Genomic DNA, 25860 nt, shown 5'->3' with positions numbered 1-25860 from the left:
GACACATATGGGGGCTCTGGTCTTGCCGAATGATATTACGAATTATGTAGAACGGTACTCCCCAGTGCATCCTGCCAAAATATATATTTTTGCTTCCAAATGTTTTCCAAAAATTATTTGACAAAAAATATAACACTTACCATCAGTAACCGGCACTGCAGGCCAAGGAGGAGGATGTGTGGTAGGTTCCATGTGGTAGGTGACAGGTTGTGGAGGGGGGGCTTAACGCACTACTGTATGTACTGTATGCCAATGCATGCTAAATGCATGCTAAGTGCCCATGACGAATTACTGGTATTTCTGCCGAAGGCGCAGCCGTGCCGAATTACCCCCAATCACGAATGATCAAATACCGAAATAACGAGGTTTTACTGTAAGGGGAAACTAGGGTCCGATTTTACAATGGGGTTTCCAGGAACGCATTGTGCAGGACCGCCTGTATAAACAATTCCTGACGGTGGCATTGTAACTCACATCCGAGTAAATAAAGCACTGCGTGCATTAAAAGGCGGATTGATGGGTCGATTCATCTTCATATTCTTAGGCTGATGGTAACCGCGTCGATTCGCGATGTGTGTTCAAATCAGCATGTGGCGTATGCAAATTGTTCAGATCAAACCCAGAAGCCAGTGGAGGAACAACCATTAAATTTGTATGTCGTATGTAAATGGGATCCCATGTCGCCTGCAGCCACTAGAGACATTTACCATTTTCTTTCTCCAATAAATAAATAAACCGATTCTTGAATCGAATTCGGAAACATGAATCGCGATAAATCATTGAATTTCCAGGAGGGTGAATCGTTCCACCTCTGTGACCACACATTAACTCAAATCGGCACCTCATTAAGAAGCTCATCAACCAATATTTTTTTTTAGTTTCCAAAAGAAAACCCTGATTGCGGAACAGTCAATTTACAGAAGGTAACCGAATGCCCGCACTTAAATATATATTTTTAAATATCAAACATAATCCTGAAACTTTGGCTCTATTTCATATGCAAAATTCTAGAAAACTTTTAACTTCCATTCAATTTAATCTCAACGGTTTAAAAACACGAATCCCCCCCCTCCCCAGCACACGGATTAATTTCACATGCTATGCGTCAAATTTCCATTTGCTATGTGGCCCTGGGAGCAAAGATCAGCCAACACGCTCCACACACAGCCACATATGCTGCACAGCTTTGGAGTCAGCGATGGGAAATCATATTTTTTTCCCTTGCGTTTGTTTCAGTGGCAGCTGTTGTGTTGGTTTGTTTCAAGTTTTGCGCATTACAGTAGATGATGCTTCGAACCGTTAACGTCTTTTTTTGAAGGTCACGGAGAAACGCCCGTAGAATCTGGCGCGCGTTGATCGATGCTTTTTCGAGTGGTTAAACGCAAAACAAAAAATGAATAGCAAACAAAAACAACCGAGTTACTGAATAGCAACAAACTGGCCAATGTGTAAACTTATATAACAATCTTGACTTGAAGCTTTCGTGACTGCAGGAATCCATACTCTTTGGTTCTTTCGGTAAAGTCACGTAGGTATGAATAAAAAAAATCACGACGTTTCGGGCACAACACAAGCGTCCGTCATCAGGTGGGAAAGCATGGTCAGCTGCTGAGGCAGACTGTTTTAAAAGGTTTGAAATGAGTGTAGCTCAAGGGTTATAAAGAAGTGGCCGGGGCTAGTGATGTTAATGTGAGAAATTAGCATGTAACTGTAAGATAGGAAAGCGGCCTCCTCGACGAGGGCATGGAAGTGACTATGTTAATGTGAGAGATTAGCATGATGTTAATGTGAGAAATTAGAGGGCACGGAAGTGGTTATGTTAATGTGAGAAATTAACATGATGTTAATGTGAGAAATTAGAGGGCACGGAAGTGGCTATGTTAATGTGAGAGATTAGCATGATGTTAATGTGAGAAATTAGAGGGCACAGAAGTGGGTATGTTAATGTGAGAAATTAACATGATGTTAATGTGAGAAATTAGAGGGCACGGAAGTGGCTATGTTAATGTGAGAGATTAGCATGATGTTAATGTGAGAAATTAGAGGGCACGGAAGTGGCTATGTTAATGTGAGAGATTAGCATGATGTTAATGTGAGAGATTAGAGGGCACGGAAGTGGCTATATTAATGTGAGAGATTAGCATGATGTTAATGTGAGAGATTAGCATGTTAATGTGAGAAATTAGAGGGCACGGAAGTGGCTATGTTAATGTGAGGGATTAACATGATGTTAATGTGAGAAATTAGCATGATGTTAATGTGAGAGATTGGCATGTAACTGTAGAAAAGAAGAAAAGCGACCTCCTTGACGAGGAAGTGCAACCCAGGGAATTGAGGGAATTCTTCTGGGCCGGATGGTGGTGGGAGTCAGGTTTTAGATAGGAGGCCGTGTGGGTGGCTTTCCTGTAGACGGAATGTCCCAACGAGCCATCAGGTCTCTTCTCGATCTAAACATCCAGGAATGGTAGCTTGCGATCCTTTTCCACTTCCATGGTGTCATCTACGTATCTCTTCCACAAGGACGTAGGGTGGATGTCTGGATGGCATCTGTCTCAAAATTTTCCATGAAAACATTCGCTACCACTGGCGATGAGCGAGAATCCAAGCAGGCTAAACTGGTTCTCTCTGAGAAAGGGGTGCGATAAGCCAAAGTACTCGACAGCACAGACGACAAACTGTACACCTTTGATAATAGGTTTTCCCCTTTTGTCTGGCAACAAAACAGTTGTTAAGATGTTAAAACACCAAACTGAAACATTTTACAAGGAATCATGTCTGCATTAACCACAATGCTTGTGGTCAGAATGCAAACAAAAAACACTCTGATAATATATGCATTGTCCTTGACACGATTTCTTGCAAAAGGTTTCAGTTTGGTGTTTTAACATCTTGACACCTGTTTTGGTGCCAGAAAAAAATGGGAAAAACCTATTATTATATTTTGGTACTGGCAAAGGAGGTCCCATAATGTGCACCTTTGTTGGGGGTTGTTGGCTTAAAAGGCGATTAATTGTGTAATTAAATAAAATATCATAGCATTAGCCCCAGCTGCAAAGCTGCAGGAAACGCTGTCGTCGATTGACTGGTGTTGAGTTGCGAGGCGGGAGAGAGGTGGAGCAAGTCTCATTAATTACCTCCGGTCGAGGTGGCCGGGTGGCTCGGAGGTCAGACAGCCAAGCTAGCACGACCCTGGGATGGAATGCGGGCACCGGCTGCCTCCAATTAAAACGCGTTCTTAAGTCCCGCGAAGTTGAGGACCTCGGAATGCTCACGAACTGGTTTAAAAAAAAATAAGTGGCTACAATTTCCAGTTCTGAGAATGGCAATATCGGTGTGACCGTTATCATGTGATGAACTCTACCCCCTAACATGCAGAGTGGGTAGGAAAATGCTGCCCTCTACTCCGTGTGTGTACCAGAGGACACTGAGGTAGCTCTGTAACATCCGCTTTCCGTGTACCATTGTCGGACATGAATAAGGGTTGCAACCGAACTGTTCAGAAAATTTTCAAACAGATTCTGCCCCGTGACGTGCCGCCGACAACATAATTGGGATACAATCGGGGGGCGGGGGGGGGGCCAAGGCACTTCATGGGGGGGGGGAACCAAGCCTAAAAATCGTTTACGTACGGTCTGTGGTGGGCGAGGGCGTGGTGAAGACCGCCACGTGATCCGACAGAGGATTGGCGACAAGGACGGCCACAGACAGCTGCACGCTCCACTCCACTGCAGGGCCACACGCACAGACACACCGAGAGCAAACGCGATAAGGAATCTCCCCCCACCCCGCCGCCCCATATAGCCTTAACAGACTGTTGGGGCGTGTGCTTAGCGAGTTGCACCTATGAAGGCCGGCACGACACACGAAGGGGGGGGGGGGGGGCAGTACCACGCCCGGCCACCTTTGTCTCCAAAGTGGCGGTGTTTCACACAAGGCGCGAGGTACTCATTTGAGGCCGAGTCGATCTAGGGGAGGCCCAGGACCGTTTTAGATGATCGTCACTGGTGTTGGTCGTGAGCAAGAGCCGAACTCGGGTCGCTGGGTTTGTAAGGGGCCATCCATTTAGTACGTACGCATGGAGGGGGGAGGGGGGGTTAACCCAAATGCGTACGCTTGCGTATGGGGGCTCTACTGACAATGTACGTACGCATAGGAAACGGGGGGGGGGGGGTGAAGCCTCGATAATAATTTGTCTACATTGGCTTTCAAATGAGTTAGATAGTCCGGCGTTGGACTGTTTGCTTAAACACATTAATATCATTAATCCTTGATCGTTTCTGCGTAACCTTTTAAAACAGGCCACCATATTGTTTTAGGCAAGTCAACAAAGATCACATTCATTTGGTGACAACTGATGTTAACTACCTCGCCTAGTTTTCAGGAGGTTGTGGGTTCAATCCCAACCCTGATGCCTGTATAATTGGAGTTGGCATGCTCTCCCTGTGGTCGTGTGGATTTCTGTCCGGGCCCTCCAGTTTTTCCCTCCACATTTAGAATCAACATGCATTTATTTAAGAGTATTTGGCCGCGATACAATTGCACGCGATAAGTCACTTTGTTGAGCGATCATATGCGGTCAGGTCGTTTAAGAAAGAGAGCTACAGAGCTCAAGCGGCCCTTACCTGGTAAAATAAATAAAACATTTACAGTTTAGTTTACCCGATTAATTCCTGGCATGCGTGGCTTGGCCTCAGTTAAATCCTTAAAGTGGTATCATCCCGACAGAAGCCGGTCATGAGTACACATCTCATCACTGGCCAGCCACGCGTGGCGGTACACAGAGGGAGGGGTGGTGACAGGGGTAGATGGGGGGGGTGGAAGGTGGGGTTCAACGCTTACACCAACAGCTGAGCAGGTTCCACACGTGCAGGAAGCCGGTGTCGGTCGCCCCCACCAAGTACTTGCAGGAGTTCTTGTTGCCGAAGCAAAGTTGCCTGAAGGTAAAATATAAAATCAGAATCTACATTTATCCTGGAGGAGGAATCTGACGCCATACAAAACTTAAATGAAGAGCTTCGTGGGATTCATCTTCTTGGTTCTTTCGGTAAAGTCACGTAGAATGGAAATAATAAAATAGAATAAAACATAATAAAAAAAATTCTCACGACGTTTCGGCCACTCGACAGACCTGCCTCTCCACCTGAGGACGGCTGCTTCCGTTGTGGCCGAAACGTCGTGAGAATTATTATTTTTATTTTTTTCCATTCTACGTGACTTTACCGAAAGAACCAAGAAGATGACTCCCTGCAGTCACGAAAGCTTTAAATCGAAAAAGCTTCGTGGGAGTCGGACTCGGCCCACTTTGTGCGGAAGTCAACAGTGTTTTTTTTTCCTAAGATGAGACTTGCCGCCCCTGACATAGGAATTTCCATCACTGGCTTAGGGTTATAATAAGTTTAAATTTTTATTTCAGCAGAAAATCCAGTACATGTTCTGTGTGTGCATGTTTGGATATATACGTGTAAGAGACTCGCCTTTTGGCGTCATCTGGTCCAACCCATGTGAGACAAGGAGAGCTGTCTCGGGTGTGGACCAATCAACTTCAAGGACAGTGCACATTATCAGAGTTATGTTTTTTGTTTGCATTATGACTGCAGGTATTGTGGTCTATGTAAACATGACTCCTTGTAAAAAAGGTGTCAATTTTGTTGCCAGATAGAAGGATAAAAAAACAATTATCGAGACTCACCCTGGTCAATGAATTGCCCTCAATAGGGACTACCCAGACCAATCATCGCCCTCTACTGGTAGACTAAATTAACCAACTAAACTATTTTACTCTTAGGTTCTTTCGGTAAAGTCACGTAGAAAGAAAATAAATTAAATAACAGAATACGACGTTTCGATTGCAACACAAGCAATCATCATCAAGTAAAACTAAATTTGAGAAAGAAAAAAAACACAGACACGGAGACATACAGACAGATACACAGACCCTGTGTGTCTATGCTGTGTCTCTGTGTTTCCGTCTGTCAAATTTAGTTCGACCTGATGACGATTGCTTGTGTTGCAATCGAAACGTCGTATTCTATTACTTAATTTATTTTTTCTTTCTACGTGACTTTACCGAAAGAACCAAAGAGTAGTTCCTGCAGTCACGAAAGCTTCAAATCAAGTTTAAACTATTCTTATTTGACCAGGTAAGGTCCACTCAGCTGTATAGCTCTTTATCAAAAGTGACCTGGCCACAAATGATAGCTCAACGAAGTGGCTTATTACCACGTGGAAATTTATCAGCCAAATAGTCAAAACACATGTTAATTCTAAATGTGGAGGGAAAAACCGGATGAGCCGGAGAAAAATCCACACGACCACAGGGAGAGTATGCAAACTCCAAATATACAAGCGTAAGGGTCAGGATCGAACCCACGACCTCCTGCATACCAGGCGAGGTAGTTAACGTCTCGCCACTGCGGCGCTCCAGGCCGCTCTCGAATGCCACCCCAGGTCGCTCTTAAAAACGAAACTACATCCCTGGCCTCCCGAGTTCGCACGCGGCTGAACCAACCGTCAACGCCCCTACCGAACGTGACCCCCCCACCCTCCTTCCCCTACGCTGCAGGTGGTGCGCGGCATATGTCGCGTACCGGATGCCCCCTGGCGGCTGGCAGAAGGTCGCCCGCATCTCCCAGCACTCGGGCTCCCACAGCGTGACCACGGAGCCAAAGGCGACGGCCAGCACTGATCCGTCCTCCGAGAAGCAGCACGTGGTGGCCGGAAGCTTCCGGAAGGAGCCCACAAAGTCGCAGCTCCAGTTCACCCCTCCTCCCTCCTCCTCCTCCTCCTCTTTCACCTTCCTCCCCTCCTCTAATGAACACACACGCGTGCGCGCCGACACACGGACGGACGGTGCAGGCGAGTGCAGGTCAGTGCGTGTGCTGGCTTGACAGGGTGGCGGCTGCAGATTTACGAGCGGTTTAGATAGTTACTTGCCACTGATGTTAGCCGGGGAATCAAACACGGCCCCCACTGGGTTCACGACTGTGTTCAGCAAAGTGCGTGTTTTAGGTATGCGTGGTGCTGGCTACCCGTCCGTTCTCACGTGTGCCGTAACGGCCTTTATTAGGTGCTCTCTAACCTAACAGCGCTTGCCCCAAAAAAATCTAAGGATATACGACAGAAGTTCTTTGTCTTCATGTGTACACAGGAAATCCCCGGGTCACGGAAGCGTTCAGTTTCTGAGATCGAGCCGTAATCCTATTTTCACGTACGTCAGAAACTGAAAATTTTCCCCCCAAAATCAACGATAAGATCCCATGGTGTTTTCCCCTACCCGATGACCAATTCGGTTTCACCGAGTACCGTATCTCGCTGTCGTCCGTTATTTATTGCTACCTGCAGCGTAACGCTGTACATATGCTCTGCACTTCCTACAATTATTTTATTTAAATCGAATTACTACCCTAACACTAATCATAATTAAACTAACGGAACATATGCTGTATCCAATTGTTAATGAATACCACGAAACATTTTAATATTAATTGTTAACAGAAAGCAGTCACTTCGCAAATGTTTGTTTAGGCCTGGACTTCTCCGATCGCTGTTGGCTGAGACCACAAGCAATGGAAGTACATACGGTTAATAACTCATGAAATAAGATTAGAATAAAAAAACTAGCAATAGAAACATGGGGAGAAAAAGACAGGTCTACGCATAGAAAACAATTACGTAATGTTACAAAAGGAAAATAATTACGTAACGCTACGAAAAATTCCATTTACCTTAATTCTAGTGAACATGTCAGTTTTATTTGGGTCCCAGAAAAAAAACTTCCCATGCCACCTCGCTGCTTATCTCAGCTCGTCAGGACAAGACACAACCAAGAGGCGCCTGGGGCCAGGCACGGGGGCCCGGTTACCTGCGGCCTCTGGGTCCCGCGCAAGCGTCCACACTTTGAAGCGTCCGTCGAGCGAGCAGGTGACGAGGGTCGACTCCGTCTCCCGTCCCGGCCGTTGCCGGCGGAAGCAGACGGCGGTGATGTCGAGGTCGTGCGGGGCCGCCACCGTCGTGTTCAGGACGAAACTGCGAGCGCACGAGCGGTAGCGCAGCAAAGCAAAAGCCCCAAAAAAATCAGGGGAAGCTTGCGACTCCCGAGCCAATGCGGTGGCGCCTCTCGCGGGAGGGGGTTGGCTTCCCACCGTGCCGAGCTGGAACCAAACCACGATCACCAGGGCTCACGACACGCCTCTATCTGGCTCGTTGTACGGCTCTCGAGAGGTTAACGCTCCAATTATCTCGAATTAAAGACTTCGGATGTTGGAGAGCGTGATAGAATCTATGCGCGTGCAAGCTTTTTCTTTCCCGCTTCGTTGGTGCTGTGCACAAAGGTAGCGTCGTTGTCGGGAGGCGGGCAGGGACAGAGGTAGGCAGGAAGGTAGGTAGGGAGTGGGGGCAGAGATGAATGCCTCAAAGAGAATCCATGCGTATGTACAATTTTTCCTCCTGATTTCAGCAATCAGGAGGAGGAGGGGGGGGTGGGGAGGGCTGCATTTGAGGACTCACCTCTGCTGCTGAACGTCAAAGGCCCAGAACTTGAGCTGGATCTCGGGCTCCGCGTTGAGGCCTCCGGCCCGCTGCTCCACGGTGGCGAGCCAATCGCCCAGCGTGTCAAACGTGGCCTTGTGCAGCTCGGTCTGCACCAGGCCCCGCTGGAAGATGTGCTCCTGTTGCACGATGTCCAGCTGCACGTGATGGGAGGAGAGAACGAGACACAGCTTTGGATTCCAGCTTACACGGGAAAGCCCACTCGCGTCCAGACCAGAGCGCTCTCCCGCTCGGTCACGTTACAGCAGAAGTGCAATCAATGTGGCCACGCTGCCGGCGCGTCACAAGCCTTTTGTGTGTCGGCCGCAAATTGAGACCCCACGGAGTGGCCGGTAAGAGGTGACCGTGCGGCACGCGCTCACGTCGTAGAGGAGCTCGTCGGTGCCGAGCGAGTAGAACTGCAGACAGCCGGGCTTCCCGTTGAGCGCCAGAGCCTTGCTGCGCGGGTCCACGATGAGCCCCGTGCTCGCGGAGCCTCCTGCACCCAGCAAAACCGGTGGCACGAGCAGCGTCAGCATCAGCAGAACCAGCAGCATCAGCAGCACCAGCAGCACCAACAGCATCATCAGCAGCATCAGCAGCATCAGCAGCATCAGCAGCATCAGCAGCATCAGCAGCACCAGCAGCGTTTGTATTGGCAGTGGCAGCAACAGCAGCATCAAGCAGCTTCAGCAACATCAGCAGCACCAACAGCATCAAGTATCAGCAGCATCAGCACCAGGGAGCGTCAGTACCAGCAGGACCAGCAGAACCGGTGACACTTGCCGAGCCAGCAGCAACAGTACCAGCAGCACCAGCAGCACCCACATCAGATACGATCACAAACAGCAGGGCCCTCTCGCGACTTGCCTCTCACGAGGCCTTGAATGACGCGGACCACAAACAGGTTGCTCTTGACGATCGTTATTTCTGGAAAGAGAAAGACAAGCATGGAGGCGGCGATGATCTGCATTTACGATGTTGATGTAATGTTAACGCCACTGTGGATCAATTTACGACGCATCTCAAGACGTGACTCCAAACGCATTCGTGTCGGTCTCAGCTTTTGCCACGCTCGATTGCGAGCAATGCGAATCATTCACCCCGACCCGAGACTAGAGGGTGCTTAAGTATCCTTCAAAAAACACTCCTCCCCCCCTCGCACCGCTGACTAGGGCCCGCGGTGAAGCTCAAATCCAGGAGTGGATTGGCGTGCGTCGGCTCGCTGGTTACCAAACTGCTGACCTCGCCGGGTCTCCCGGGTGCCGTGGCCTCAGGTAAATCCTTTTGGGGATCACGCCGAGCGGTGGAACCAGCTCGTCATAAGTACACGTCTCATCATCGGCCACGCACCAGGGAAACTTCTCTCAGTTGCCCACAACTTATTATTTGCCATTAATTTCTCAACTGCCTGCAAACCCATATTTGCCCGCATTTTCTCAATTGCGTGCATTTTCTCAATGGCCCGCATTATCTCAAATGCCTGCAATTTCTCATCAATTGACTCTGTATGTGTACCATAACACCAACTCTTATTGGGGGCGCTTTACGGCTCAAAGGTGACCGATGGTGTGAACGCGTGAGCCACGGGTGGGTGGGGGGAGGGATTAAGGGGGGGGGGGTGGGATTCGGGGGGGGTGGGGGGGGACACAAGACACTGGGGGCGCCGTGGCGGTACGTACTGTTGTCGACGTGCCCCGTGGCGAGCAGCGCGCCGCACGGGGACGTGCTCACGCTCGAGATGGGCGCCCCCAGGCGCGGCAGGAAGTCCTTCTGCTCCTCGGCGCAGTGGCGCCACTGGACCAGCACGGCCTCGGGGCCGCCTGTGAGCAGGCAAGTGCCTGCAGGCCAGAGGTCGCAAACGGGTTTTGATTCCTTACCTGTACCCGGCCGCACCAGGGTCGCAAATGGGTACCCGTAGCCGGCCGGGTACGGGTAGCCGTTCCCTACCCGTACCCTACCCAAAATGAGTGACAAACGGTTACTCACCAGTGACTCACGGCCTGACCGTACCCGGCCGCACCAGGGTCGCAAACGGGTACCCGTACCCGTAACCGGCCGGGTACGGGTAGCCGGGTATCGGGTCGGGTACGGGTATCGGGTACCCGGTTGCGACCTCTGCTGCAGGCCGCACGCAAAAGTCGGGTGCGTCCGGACGGGCCGACTTATACAGAACCACGGGTCGCTGGCAACAAACGCCGGCCGGTTAACACGAGTCGAGGACATTAGAGGCCTATTTGCATTGGATCCACCACAGCACGCCATCACTTAGACTATTTAAACTGAACAATTTTTTTTATTTTACCAGGTAAGGCCACCCGAGCTAATATAGCTCTTCGTCAGAAACGAGCTGGCTATCAAAAATGACAGCTCAATGAAATGGCTTATCATGTGGAAATGTATAGCAGCCAAATACTCCAAACGCACATTTCTAAATGCGGAGGGAAAAAAAACCAGAGGACCCGTAGAAAAATACACGTGATCACGGGTAGAGACACGCGCAAGCTCCAAAGATACACCAGGCGTCAGGGTTGGGATTGAACCCACGAACCTCCTCTATACCTTCTAGATTTGAAGCTTCCGTGACTGCAAGGATTCATATTCTTAGGTTTTTTCGGTAAAGTCACGTAGGTAAAAAATGAAAATTAATAAAAGTAAAATAAAACTCCTCTATACCTGGCGAGGCAGTTAACATCTCGCCACCGTGGTGCCCCCCCCCCCCCCCCCCTCCGAGGCTGGTGTCCACCAGGATCGTCAAGAAACCCAATCTGAAACAGCAAAATGTTCCTTTACCTTCGGCAGAGTAGGCAAGGTCAGACACCCCCTCGGAGTGCCAGTGATACGTGGAGAACGTGTACTGCTTCTTGTGCCAAAAGTTTCTCCTGAAAAAGACGAGCGAAATAACCATGGTTCATCGAACAATTTCGAATAAACAAAAAATGCATCCCCCGTCGACCCACTAGCACAGCCAGCTACGTATGGTGCGAAAGAAGTTCAGCGTACACAACAGAGTTCCCTCGTTATCCGCCATAATTGGAATATCCGCGAAATCGCATCTGGAACTCTGCACGACCGCATCGAGAGAGAAAGAGATGCGACAAAGCAATGATGCGCAGCAGCAGCATCATCATCACTTAAGGAAAGTTAATTATTAAAGTATTAAATAATAGTTTATAAAGTACTTTTATTTCCATAATGTTTATTACCAATTTATAACATTTCGTGTTGATAATTTCCACGTATTTAATCGCTTATTTAAGTTTTAAGTTAAGGTTTTCGAGGGCCAATATCATGGGCCCACGAAATTTGCTGTTCACAAGCTTCTCTGGAACGTATCCCTCGTGAATAACAAGGGACTACCACCATTAACTCATGGACGAGGGCCGGTCGTGGAGCCTTGAAGGACCATACTTCACCGCGTTGGTCAGTGTGAGTTAGTGAAGGGGAGGCCCCTCCCCCCCCAGGAGTGATTTGGATATCGCTCGCCACAGACGATGGTCCGTGGGGTCCAGGAACCGAACCCGAGTCGCAGGGTTAATCACGCGGCAGTGCACTAACCACAGCGACGTCGACCCACGTAAAGAATCGTTATTGCTCATGCATTTGACGCTACGGGTATGTGCTTGTTTTTCCAGATATAACAAATATCAAAAGAAAAAAACTCGGGTGCGATATAAATCACGGACCCGACGTCCTCCATCAAGGGCCTGGATGGGAGGAGGAACACACATCCCACGATAATAATACTTGCTTTCATATTGCGCCCATAACGAGTTATTGTATTTAGTCTATGGTACGCCCCCTAGTGGCAGTTTGTCTTTATGTGGCACAAGATGAGAACACAGCACTGTCTGGTCGGAGGCAATGTTGTTCTTGGTTGTTCCGGTAAAAAATACTTGGCAAATTTGGACCGTGACACTGACACAAAGTGGCTTACTATACGTCTTATAATCACATCACGGGGGATCTTTAACGCCTTTTGGCGTCATCTGGTCCAACCCATGTGAGACTAGGCTCTAAGCAAAGCTGTCTCGGGTGTGGACCAATCAACTTCAAGGACAGTGCATATATGATCAGAGTTATGTTTTTTGTTTGCATTATGGCTGCAGGTATTGTGGTCTATGCAAACATGACTCCTTGTAAAAAAGGTGTCCGTTTTGTTGCCAGATAGAAGGGTAAAAAAGCAATTATCATATTTTTATTACTGGCAAATGAGGTTCCAATGGTGTGTGGCACCTTACAGTTAATACAGACACACCGCAGTATTAACCAGGGCTGCCGGCGAGGAGCGTGTAGGGTAGCACCTTGAACCGTTAAACTCTCAGCTGTGCGGCGAACGCGCCACTGCTCCTGCACCGCATCCCTGAACAAACCCCAACAACCCCCCACCCCCTGCCACCACCGACTTAGTTTCGCGTCTCCACTCACCACAGGCGAATCCTGCCGTCGACGTGGCCCGTCGCTATGCAGTCCTCCGTGGGGTGGCACGCCACCACGACGAACGTGTTGTCCGTCTTCTTCTTCATGTTCGACTTTAGCGTCAGCCTGCGGCCCACCCCCCCCACCCCGCAGACCCAACGACCGATTACAGCGCAGTTCCATTTCTTTGACGGTGTATGTGCGTACACGAGCAACCCCCTTTTGTCGATTGTAAACTATTTATATTTTACCAAGTAAGGCCCACTGAGCGATATAGCGCTTTTTCAGAAGCCATCTGATCCACAAATGATAGCTCAACAAAGTGGCTTATAGCGTGGAAATTTATCGCAGTCAAATACTCTAAAAGAACCCCCACCGACCTCAAAGATAAACAATAAATACGTTTTTAGTGGCTCATTAACATGATTTCCATTACCCGTATTTTTGTTCTGTCGAGGCCACTGCTCCCCAAAATTACTAAGAGGGCTGCGCCGCCCTACACTTGGCATAATCCACGTGACATTTACTTTCATCTCACCAATTCCACTTCTTTTTCTTGAGGTGGAACACCCCGAGCATGTCGTTTTGTACAAACGCCAAGTAGTCCCCCTGCAACAAAATGAAGATGACAAGCCGATGTAAACCGCGTAGTCGAGACAAATTATTGTGGCGGTGCACGAACTGAATGAGTGCCATAGCCCGAAACGCCACCTATTATATATTTTAATATTATTTTTAAGGCCACAGCACTATTGACAAATACGTTGTGATTTTTTGTTTGTTCAACTACGTAAGACCTTCACACGACGACGACAGATTTTATATGCTGGCTTCCACGACCACTATTATGATTCGTACTTAATTTATTTTGGGTTAGATCACCGTCTAAGATGTCAATTTCTAACTGTAACCTTCCACCGTCTCAAATAGCCAATAAAATCAAGTTTTCAGGTCATAGACAAATACACCAATTGATTCGTTTGAGAGCAGAAATGTTGAAAGCAAACTAAATTCAACACTTTGGCACAACGTTCCTCTTGCATCACCATCAGGTGGTAACAAAATCTCAGCTCTCGCGTGAACGAGCGTCCTAATGTGGGGTCCACAAAAGCAACGGAGCTTTAATTTCTGATTTATTAAACAGTTTCCGTGCCATTCCGACTGCGTGGCAAGATAATCGTCTGCAGGGGGAATACAGACAACAGAAGACAGACGGATAGAGAGAACTCCAGACAACAGCCACGATCATCACGATGACCCACCGGGGATGGGGGGGGTTGGGGGGGGGGGCTGTGGCGCAGGTGGGCGAGGCACTCACGTGGCAGCTGAACGAGATAGATTTTTCAGAGCACTCCGACGTCTCCACGACCTCATCGGACTCCGTCACCTCTACCTCCACCTCCGGCGACTTGGGAACGGCGAGCGCCAACAACTGGAACCTCCCTGCTCAAGGCGACACGGGCCGTTGTTTAAGGGCTTCGAGATTACTTTATTTGACCAGGGGTGGTGTCAACGTCAACGAGACCAAGATAGCTTTAATTTGCAAGGAGCGATGCGGGTCAGCATTATTACTAAAGCTGAACGAATTAAAACGAGAACAAAAAGTTACTGCATCTATGACGTGACGACTTGAAAAAAACGCAAACGTTATTTCCCTCCAGATTGAATGCAGCACAAATTAAGAAACTAAGCTCCAGGAATATGAACATTAAACAAATATAGGGTGACTTTCATCCTGATATGTAAACAAACAAGGGTATATTGTCTTTTACAAGTAGGGTCGCTGCGATACTATGATACAAGTCAGCGAATATTCCGTTTGGCAAATATTGTTCAATGCCACTTTGCGACTTGGCCTCAGGTAAATCCTTAAAGTGGTTTCATCCCGACCGAAGCCGGTCATGAGTACACATCTCATCACAGGCCAGCCACGTGTGGCCTACTGGCGCCACGGTTTCAGAGTAAGGGTCGCGCCTCCTCCAAACGACAGGCACTACCAAGTCTCATACAGCTTAAGGTCCGCGATAATATCGTCCAATTTTGCTAAAACATAGTTCCGTCGGGATTTTCGCTCGTTTTATTCACTGAAAATTCTCATTTTCCTGACGATCTATTTCTGAAAGAACAATAGTTCAAGATCACGAAAATAATATTTAATAAAAAAACATGCTATTTCCCATTAAAGGCGTACTATGTACAGCGCTGTCCATAGGGGGGTGCGGGGTATGGGGCAAATTGCACTGTGCCTATAACGTTATAACGCGGAGAGATCAACTCGTTATAACGCTGTGTCCGAGCGGTCGCTGACGAACTACTTACTCGAGCTGCATGGCCAAGCGGTACGATACAGTATGCGGAATGATATAGTAATGCGGCGGCGTAACCTCAGGTATTTGTCCCGCCATCTCACCTTGCGCGTGCATAGTAGTAGTAGTACATCGTATCCCGGCAAACTTTATCGCGAAATTATTCAAAGGGGAAATAGTTTTCGCCGAACGCGGGCGGCACTTTTCAGAAACGAATCTACTGCCGTGCTAAACGACGACTCGCTGTGTAAGCGGGAGTGCGTGAGGAGTTGGAAAGTTGGTAAAAACCTGGTACAGCTGTGCCGGAGCCGTTGGTCTCTTTGGTGCTGAAGACGTAGAGGCGGCTGGGGGTGGTGACACAGGTGAAGAGCGCTAGCAGGGGACGATGCACCAGGAACGTCTGGTAAAAAAAAAAGACGTTCGACTCAAATCGTAAACCACCACACGCGAGTTCTGGGTCATCCTCGCTCGCCATCGAACAAAGATGGTCACTACATCGCGTGCTTTCAAATGTGCTTCTGCAGCAGTCTGGAACTGCTCTTCCTTCCGATATTCAGAAGCCACTGGAGCGATGCACTTTAAGATCTAGATTGAAAGCTAATTTCTTTAAAACAGCTTTTTGTGTTCAATTTGTTGTCCTTCCCCCACACCTCAGATGAGCACGGTGATTTGACCTCCGACCAAAGTTCTTAAGAGACCCATATCAACAACTGCTTAGAAGCTGCTGCATTTATCAAAAGGTGAAAAATGTTCATAATATTTAGCAAATAGTATGCATGAAAGTGTGCACAATGATAAAATATAACTGAGTGTTTCCTATACCTTAATCAGGATGCCATCCATGTAATCCCAGAGCTTAATTGTGCCATCTTCAGAGCTGGAGTAAGCCTGCAAAGCACAGCATATAATTTAAAACACGTTAAGAGACTTGACGAGCAAACTATGAGTGCCAGCAAAGTGCGAGCATTCACGTGGTAATAGGGGGTGGTCGCGCTTTCGCCGCATGTGCACAGACTCGCGGTTCGAATCTGGCAGGCCTGGTTAATACTGCGGTGTGTATCAACTATGAAATAAGCGCCATCTGCTTTCATTTCACGCCAAAGATCCCAAGATGTAATTCATGATCCAAATTTTACAATGTACCAGCAAAAGAGTCAACTGGTACTATGTCTGTGAAAAGTGGTGCCTTTTTTTATAGCCGTGGCTGTTAAGAACTGCACAAATACCGAATGTACTAATTATTTGATTGAACAAAGTACCAATTAGGTGATCAGGTTAAAACGAGCTGAGGGACCTGAAGGTAGTTGTTGGGGTTGAGTTGGATTCCTGTGACGAGTTGTCCATGTCCCGTGAGCTCGTGCAAGGTCTCGCCCGTTGCAGTGTTGAACACCTTGATGAGGTCTCCCGATGCGCACAGCAAATACCTGCACACATGGCGCGATCCAGACACGTGCTACTCTTAATATACAAAATACGAATATCCCCAATATATCCTTAACACTGTTGAGGCAAGCACTGCTAGAGCATCGAAAAACGAAACTTTTATTTTACCAGGTAAAACCCACTGACCTATACAACTCTTTTTCAGAAGCGACCTGGCCACAAATGATAGCTCAACGAAGTGGCCGATTACGTGCACCATTTATAACAGCCAAATCGTCTAAACGCGTGATGTTGATTCTAAATGGCAATCGAAAAACCCAGGGACCCAGAGAAGCATCCACACGACCATGGGAAGAGAGACGCGCAAATTCCAAACACAGAGGCACAAGGGTCGGGATCTGCTGTACACCTCCTAGATACACCAGGCAAGGTAGTAAACATCTCTCCACCGTGGCGCTCTCAAGGCTGGCCACAGCACAAGAGAAGGGTGGGTGGCCAACACCACACCCGGCCGCTCCGCCTCTTTACACATCGCACCAGGCACTCAGCGACGGTCGAGGTGACCTCGGATAGGGTTCTGGACCGGTACAGAAATTCGTCACCGATGTTGGTTGCAAGCGGGAATTAAAATTCGCGTCCCTAAGTTCGTAGCACAGTGCGCTAACTAATACTCCTAATGTAATCGCGCACGCACAGTGAACAGAAGGCACTATGGTTAATGCTGTGGTGGACAGCTGGTCATACAGCCCATGCACTTCATGCACCAAGAGGTTTTTAGAGGGGCTGTTTTGATCTCCTCGTGGAGACGATTCTGCCAGCAGTGGCATGAGCAATTGCAGGGCTGCGCCTTTGATCTTCTATGAATAATATTATTAACTAGTCCATGGTCAATTCAACTGCCGGACAAGGGCCCTCGCCACCAACAACGTCATAACCTCGTTCTAAAGAAATCGATTTAATCTAATGATTGTTATTACATGCCATATGCCACCTTATTTTTTAAGAGCGCTAATTGAAAGCTTTTAGAGTGTGTGTTTTACAGCCTGAAACGGCTGCAAACTGCTCTTGATCCAGCACTTTGGAGGACGAGGGTTGGCGGATCGGAGATTTGGAAGCGAGGGTTTTGGTGCATCAGTGATCTGTGGCAATATCTCGATTGTGGCAATATCCCAAAAACCTGCCCGGGCTTCAAAGGTGCTTGAGAGGAGGCCTTGAACACCGTCGTCGCAAAGATTACGTGGGGCGCATTAAATCCAACAGGAGAACGGCTAGATGATGATCATCTACGACGGTGAGACGTTCGTTCAGCAAAACAAGACAAGGGGCCATCCATTTAGTACGTACGCATGGAGGGGGGTTAACCTAAATGCGTACGCTTGCGTATGGGGGGGGCTCTACTAACAATGCAAGTACGCATAGGAAACGGGGGGGGGGGTGACCTTCAAATGAGTTAGATAGTCCGGTGGTGGACTGTTTGCTTAAAGACGTTAATATAATTAATCCTTCATCGTTTCTGCGTGGATTAAATATCGGCCGTTCTATAGGATTCGGGGGGGGGGTACATGGAGGGGGGGGGAGTACAGGGAGGGGGGGGGGAGTACAGGGAGGGGGGGGGGGGAGTACAGGGAGGGGGAGGTACAGGGTACAGGGGGGGGTACAGGGAGGGGGGGGGTACAGGGGGGAGGGGTACAGGGAGGGGGGGTACAGGGAGGGGGGGGGTACAGGGAGGGGGGGGGTACAGGGAGGGGGGGTACAGGGAGGGGGGGTACAGGGAGGGGGGGTACAGGGAGGGGGGGGTACAGGGAGGGGGGGTACAGGGAGGGGGGGGGTACAGGGAGGGGGGGTACAGGGAGGGGGGGGTACAGGGAGGGGGGGAGTACGGGGAGTACAGGGAGGGGGGGGGAGTACAGGGAGGGGTGGAGGTACAGGGGGGAGTACAGGGAGGGGGGGGGAGTACGGAGGGGGTACAGGGAGGGGGTGGGAGTATGGGGGGAGGGTACAGGGAGGGGGGGGGGTACAGGGAGGGGTGGAGGTACAGGGAGGGGGGGTACAGGGGGGAGTACAGGGAGGGGGAGTACGGGGGGGGGTACAGGGAGGGGGGGGGGGGAGTACGGGGGGGTACAGGGAGGGGGGGGTACAGGGAGGGGGGGGAGTACGGGGAGGGGGAGTACGGGGTGGGGGGGGGGGGAGTACGGGGAGGGGGGGAGTACAGGGAGGGGTGGAGGTACAGGGGGGAGTACAGGGAGGGGGGGGGAGTACGGGGGGGTACAGGGAGGGGGGGGGTACGGGGGGGGGTACAGGGACGGGGGGGGGGGTACAGGGAGGGGGGGTACAGGGGGGAGTACAGGGAGGGGGTGGGAGTATGGGGGGAGGGTACAGGGAGGGGTGGAGGTACAGGGGGGAGTACAGGGAGGGGGGGGAGTACGGAGGGGGTACAGGGAGGGGGTGGGAGTATGGGGGGAGGGTACAGGGAGGGGGGGGTACAGGGAGGGGTGGAGGTACAGGGAGGGGGGGGTACAGGGTGGAGTACAGGGAGGGGGAGTACGGGGGGGGTACAGGGAGGGGGGGGGGGAGTACGGGGGGGTACAGGGAGGGGGGAGTACGGGGGGGGGGGGTACAGGGAGGGGGGTAGAGGGAGGGGTGGAGGTACAGGGAGGGGGGTACAGGGAGGGGGGGGGGAGTACGGGGGGGGGGGGGTACAGGGAGGGAGGGACAGGGAGGGGGGTACAGGGGGGGGGGGTATAGGAAGGGGGGTACAGGGAGGGAGACGTCAAGTTGACAGATTTTTACGTAACCTACTAAATGGATGGCTCCCAATGGCTCGTGATTTTTTATTAAGATTTCATCTACTCGTGTGTCAATTGATGATTTAAAAAAAACCCGCACCGTGTAGCGGCCTTCATCAACAGTAGACTGGTTTCCGACGGAAAGGCCTTCAGCCAGCAGTGAATAACCCATCTTATGATGAAGAGGGCCTTAATGCATCGGTAGACCATAGCTTATGATTAAACAAATATATATATACTGAGAGGCATTCATCCAGAAATGGATAATTACAGCTTCTGATCAAAAATGGTGAGGCCTTCACCCAGGGAGTGGCAATTGGATAGACGGTAGCTTAAGATACTAATATTAACAGAGTCCTTAATTCATCAGTGGAGTGACCATAACGTATAATACAAATGACGGGAAGAATTAATGCTGGATTGGTTACCGTGCTAGACCACAGCTCAAAATAACGCCGAGTAGGCCTTCGTTCAGCGGTAGACATACTAAATTATTGGTAGGCCTTCATGCAGAAGTAGCGGATAGCTTACGACGATAATGGGTTCACATGGCACCGGATCGCCCCTGACTTCCAATTATATTATTAGTATTAATCTGACGAAGTTTAATCTCAACGTGAGTAAACCCGCCACGGCACAGACACTGCAACGAGCTATATCACGCAGGGCGCACGTGTTCTCAAAAGCCTCGCCGCTCAACCGGATCCCCTGCAAACTTAAAACACACAGACAAGTAAAACAATAAAACCATTATCGTTAATTTTGCAACGGCGCTCACTTTCCGTCGTTCGTGAAGACGGGCCTCCTGAAGACGAGCCTGCTGCCGCCGCTTCTCGCCACGCGAACTCCACTCGGCTCCTCGTCCACGCTCATCACCCCCATGGCCTCCGTTTCTCTAACCCTGCTGCCTCGCTCGCTCGCTCCCGGCAAATGGAACTCCCCACCCAGCACCACCACCCACCACCACGTGTCTCTCACTACCCCCCCACCACCACCACGCTGCCGACACGTGGTCAGTAACGTGTGCAGCGCGCCGCCATCTTACCAAGGGGGAGGGGTATTAAATAACGCTGGATGACGTCATCGACACGAAACGATCCCTCGCCCCCTCCCCCGCCCCGCCACAACGTTGTAGACAACACCACCCCCCATGTAAGATGGCCGCCATTATATGTTGAGCTGATGGCGTCACAGAAATTGGCTTCACTTCACCAATCAAGCGGCGTCTTGCGGCTCGGTCACGTTGTTGTTTGGAAGCGTTAACACTGCGAGGTTGTTGTTGGTGGTGGTGGTGTCACGCGCGTGAAGACGCTGCGTTGAGTTTGTCAAGAGCGTAGCGTTCGTTGAGCAACGTCGCGGCGATTTTGGCCATTGTTCGCGTCCAATTTTGGAACGGGCATGCGGGCGATAAAGCAACGCGGCTTGTCGCCGCCACTCGTGTGTGCGATGGCACGCGGAATATTCTGCGGGTTTCTAATCCCGCGTTGCATCTGGTGTTGGCACGGGTCCTGTGTCATCGACACGTGCTGCCGCGGATTTCTGAGAACTTCCGCGGATTTCTAATCCCGTGTTTCCGGGATTGTCACCGGACCTGTGTCTACACGTGCTGTGTGCTGCCGCGGATTTCTAAAGACTTCCGCGGGTTTCTAATCCCGCGTTGTATCCGGGATTGGCACCGGGCCTATGTCATCGACACGTGCTGCCGCGGATTTCTAAAAACTTCCGCGGGTTTCTAATCCCGTGTTGTATCCGGGATTGGCACCGGCCCTATGTCATCGACACGTGCTGCCGCGGATTTCTAAAGACTTCCGCGGATTTCTAAAGACATCCGCGGGTTTCTAATCCCGCGTTGTATCCGGGATTGGCACGGGGCCTGTGTCATCGACACGTGCTGCCGCGGGTTTCTGTCACGGATCACGCTTGAGTTTGATTTGTGTGTTTCACCACCGTCATTCGCCGTGTTCAATCCACTGCTGGATTAAGACCTCCACCGCCAACCAACCAACAAGCCGTCACGGCGCCACCACCACGCTGCTGCACACCAGGTGATCCCCATCGCTCCCTCTTAACTCGCTTGGAATATATCTCCCCTAGGAACGCGTTTCATTCCTCGACTGCTCTGCCACTCCCGTTATTCATTCCTCGACTGCTCTGTCACTCACGTTATTCATTCCTCGACTGCTCTGTCACTCACGTTTTTATTCATTCCCCGACTGCTCTGTCATTCACGTTATTAATTCCCCGACTGCTCTGCAGCTCACGTTGTTATTCATTCCTCCACTGCTGTGCCACTCACGTTATTCATTCCCCGACTGCTGTTCCACTCACGTTATTCATTCCCCGACTGCTCTCACTCACGTTGTTATTCATTCCCCGACTGCTGTGCCACTCACGTTATTCATTCTTCGACTGCTCTGTCACTCACGTTATTCATTCCTCCACTGCTGTGCCACTCACGTTATTCATTCCTCGACTGCTGTTCCACTCACGTTATTCATTCCCCGACTGCTCTGCCACTCACGACGTTATTCATTCCTCGACTGCTGTGTCACTCACGTTATTCATTCCCCGACTGCTCTCCCACTCACGACGTTATTCATTCCTCGACTGCTGTGCCACTCACGTTGTTATTCATTCCCCGACTGCTCTCCCACTCACGTTATTCATTCCCCGACTGATCTGTCACTCACGTTATTCATTCCCCGACTGCTCTTCCACTCACGTTATTCATTCCTCGACTGCTGCCACGACCATATCAAGCGACGTGTCCACGAGTTCCGATTCTCAACATTTCCTGCAGTGTCCCCAGACCTTGCGCTGTCTTCTCCAATACACGCGATCATCTTCCCCGTCTCTTCATTTGTTTAATCCCTTTGATCCTAGGGATCGATTTGCACAATCGAACAACCCTCGAGTCTCCGCGACAAATCGTACATTTCACCTTTTATTTCATAATTATCACGAGTTCAACTTTTTTTTTTACACTGCCCGTTTTATTTCTTCCTTTTAAATTACTAATGTCGATACGTGCTGCTAAATCGATGATAATTAATCGATGTGCCATCGGGGGCGTTTGGTTTGTTGCATTGCGTTAAGGATAATGCTACAAAATAAACCAGATTTTGAGATTTCTTCACGTTGATCATAAAAATACCTCTGCGTGTTCCTCTTTGTTACTGGCTTACCACTGTGAACAATGATTTATTTTTGCTCGGATTAATTATGTTGAATTCATTGTTGTACAGTACTTGAAAAGTGTTCTTGCACTTTGTGATCATGTTGGTGCCACAGATCACGCTGGCAAATGCCACATACACAAGGAAAATGTTTAAGACATATATCCTGCCACTCTGACCCTTCTTAATGATTGTCCTGCTAGTGCCCCTTTTCAAGGTCATAACACAAAGACAAAGTTTCGATTTAAAGCTTTCGTGAAAATGTTTAAGACATATATCCTGCCACTCTGACCCTTCTTAATGATTGTCCTGCTAGTGCCCCTTTTCAAGGTCATAACACAAAGACAAAGTTTCGATTTAAAGCTTTCGTGACTTCTTGGTTCTTTCGGTAAAGTCACGTAGAAGGAAAATAATAAAATAATAAAAATAATAAAATAATTCTCACGACGTTTCGGCCACAACGCAAGCAGCCGTCTTCAGGTGGAGAACAGGTCTGTCGAGAAGGCAGAGTCTGACAGACCTGTTCTCCACCTGAAGACGGCTGCTTGCGTTGTGGCCGAAAAGGCGTGAGAATTATTTTATTATGTTTTATTTTATTATTTTATTATTTTCCTTCTACGTGACTTTACCGAAAGAACCAAGAAGAGAAAGACAAAGATTGGCCCATGACGCCTTCAGCAGCAGACTGTTCGGGGCAAGTTGCTGCTGTTGTTGGCTAGTTGAACCCGGTGAAGGCCGACACGGGGATATTGGTACAATGTGGACTGTGTGAACTTTTTTGTATTTTTACACGCTTTTATTTAACTCACTCTATATTCTTGGTTCTTTCGATAAAGTCACGTAGAAGGGAAATAATAAAATAATCAAAATATGAAACAATAAGAATTCTCACGACGTTTCGACTGCAACACAAGCAATCGTCATCAGGTGTGAAATCCACAGAAAAAAGTGGCGCCACTTTTTTCAAAATTTCTGCCACTTTTTCAAATTTTCTTGCTGTGGATTTCACACCTGATGATGATTGCTTGTGTTGCAATCGAAACGTCGTGATAATTTTTATTCTTTTATATTTTTATTATTTCCCTTCTACGTGACTTTACCGAAAGAACCAAGAATATAAATCCCCGCAGTCACGAAAGCTTTAAATCAAAATTTAACTCACTCTGTCTGTTGTTGTCGTATCCTCAAATCTTGTAACTCAATTTTAACCCACTTCCCAATGTGGTATCAACCGAAAACTTGGTATACTTATGTCATACTGATGACGATACTATATTCTATCATAAAAAAAATAGATTTGTAAACAATATTTTTACACGCTTTCTATTAACTCACTGTCTGTTGTTGTTGTCGTCATATCCTCAAATATTGTAACGCAAGTTTAACCCACTTCTCAATGTGGTATCGACTGCAAACTTGGTATATTTATGTCATACTGATGACAATACTATATTCTATCATTTAAAAATAATAATTTTAAATCATCTTTTTTATATGTTATGTCAAGCCTTGGGTCTAATTGTCCACGCTCAACTGACGTTGGCTGTAAATCACCACGGCCCCTTACGTTCTGGCAAGCTTCGGGGCCACTTGATGGAGTCGTGGAGTTCTGCCATTACTAGTACGGTACATTTCATTAAAGCGTGTTTTTTAAATAAGTAGTTTTAATTACCAGCTAAGGTCCACTGTGTTATATGGCGCTTTTTCAGAAACGACCTGACTACCCACAAATGATAGCTCAACGAAGTGGCTTATCGTCGCGTGGAAATGTATAGCAGCCAAATACTCTTCAACGCGTGATGTTGATTCTTCTAAATGTGGTATTTGGAATGAAAAACCTGGATGACCCGGAGAAAAATCCACACCACCACCACCACGGGGAGAACACGCAAACTCCAAATATACAGCAGGCGTCACGGGGTCGGTATCGAAACCACGACCTCCTGCATACCCGGCGAGGTAGTTAACATCTCGCCATCGTGGAGCACCAAGCAGCTTGCAGGGAGAGAGACCCATATTTGAATTAGATAGGGAAGCTTGGTTACGATACAAGAGTTGATTTGGCCGGAACTGTCCTTTGCTCACCAATGAGGTGGCTCAGAAGCCTGCTTAGCTCACGAGATCGAGGATATTCCTGGGCAATTGAGTCATATGCTACGGCTTAATTGTGGAACGCTAATAATAACCCTGTGGGTATCGTTACCCAGGCAACCATCGCCACGCTTCGTTGCAGAGGGCTTTACACTTGGCTAAATCAAGGTAAAGCCATCGCTATTGTATGTTTGCAACATGTAAAGTAGCTCGGAGGTGCATTCAAAACTTGTTATGATGTTAAAACCTAAAACATTGCATCACCGTCTTCTATTAATATCGGGGTGAGTGGGCATATTTGAGACAACTAATTCCAGACCTGTGGTTCAAACAAAGATCTGTCCGATAATACTGTATTTCATTGTAAACTAAATAATGCAAAGACATAATTTTAGGCAGCAGGGAAGGATGAATTGGAATGTTTCTCCTACTACTACTTAGGCTTTTCGATGAGTTGTTCTGGTTGTTGAACCTTTTGATGTTTTACACTGTTAGTTCATAATCATGGTCTCGTGTAACTTGGGCAACTTGTATTGGTGCTGTGCTCTTGTGCCATTTACAGCCATGAGTTACTCGTGGAAATTCCACATTCCTATGGCAGGTGCGAGTAATATCCATCGGGTAACCAGTGGTAACTACTCATTTTAATAACGCCCAGAAAGTAATGATGGGCCGAGTGAACGTCCAACCAGGATTTGAACTCGCCACCTTCGCATGCTGAGCCTGCCCTCCCGGTCTCTAAGTCATTTACAGTTTGCTACGGGGATAATTACTCAAATCAGAATTACTCGAGAGATTAACTAGCGTGATTGGAGTGTTACATTTCGGATAGTTGCGTTATACTGGTAGGAACCCACTGGTTCCACCAGCCCACAGGGGATTATTGTGTCCGTCCATCGTGCAGGGAGGGGATGGGTGGGGAGGGTGGGGCTGGGTGTGGAGGGTGGGGCTGGGTGGGGAGGGGCAGGGTGGGGAGGGGCTGGGTGGGGAGGGTGGGGAGGGGCTGGATGGGGAGGGTGGGGAGAGGCTGGGTGGGGAGGGTGGGGCTGGGTGGGGAGGGTGGGGAGGGGCTGGGTGGGGAGGGTGGGGAGGGGCTGGGTGGGGAGGGTGGGGCTGGGTGGGGCTGGGTGGGGAGGGTGGGGCTGGGTGGGGAGGGTGGGGAGGGGCTGGGTG

At 49.1% G+C, this 25860-nt stretch overlaps 2 protein-coding genes across 3 annotated transcripts in view; one reads left to right on the top strand and one right to left on the bottom strand.

Moving 5' to 3' along the window:
• The window catches only part of WDR75 (WD repeat domain 75), a 31960-nt gene extending 11585 nt beyond the window's left edge, over positions 1-20375 (bottom strand). Inside the window, exons 1-16 of the mRNA XM_078603904.1 lie at positions 20199-20375; positions 16546-16675; positions 16074-16139; positions 15540-15651; positions 14264-14388; positions 13484-13554; positions 12955-13071; positions 11320-11408; positions 10209-10367; positions 9397-9456; positions 8910-9025; positions 8506-8684; positions 7862-8025; positions 6588-6807; positions 4840-4934; positions 3630-3725 (exon numbers count right to left, since the gene is read on the bottom strand). Of these exons, the coding sequence (XP_078460030.1) occupies positions 3630-3725; positions 4840-4934; positions 6588-6807; positions 7862-8025; positions 8506-8684; positions 8910-9025; positions 9397-9456; positions 10209-10367; positions 11320-11408; positions 12955-13071; positions 13484-13554; positions 14264-14388; positions 15540-15651; positions 16074-16139; positions 16546-16675; positions 20199-20302 (1903 nt within the window). The 5' untranslated portion in view covers positions 20303-20375. The remainder of the gene's footprint in view (positions 1-3629; positions 3726-4839; positions 4935-6587; positions 6808-7861; positions 8026-8505; positions 8685-8909; positions 9026-9396; positions 9457-10208; positions 10368-11319; positions 11409-12954; positions 13072-13483; positions 13555-14263; positions 14389-15539; positions 15652-16073; positions 16140-16545; positions 16676-20198) is intronic.
• Positions 20376-20647: 272 nt separating this feature from the next.
• The window catches only part of LOC144724622 (solute carrier family 40 member 1-like), a 37861-nt gene continuing 32648 nt past the window's right edge, over positions 20648-25860 (top strand). For both annotated transcript variants that reach the window (XM_078603900.1, XM_078603901.1), the window contains exon 1: positions 20648-21465. The gene's annotated coding sequence lies outside the window, so the exon portion shown is untranslated. The remainder of the gene's footprint in view (positions 21466-25860) is intronic.

Source organism: Lampetra planeri, chromosome 21, assembly GCF_965212315.1.
Source record: "Lampetra planeri chromosome 21, kcLamPlan1.2.h2, whole genome shotgun sequence".
NCBI classification, from domain to species: domain Eukaryota; kingdom Metazoa; phylum Chordata; class Hyperoartia; order Petromyzontiformes; family Petromyzontidae; genus Lampetra; species Lampetra planeri.
The sequence above is the reverse complement of the archived record's forward strand: the minus strand, read 5'-3'. Positions and strand labels throughout refer to the sequence as shown.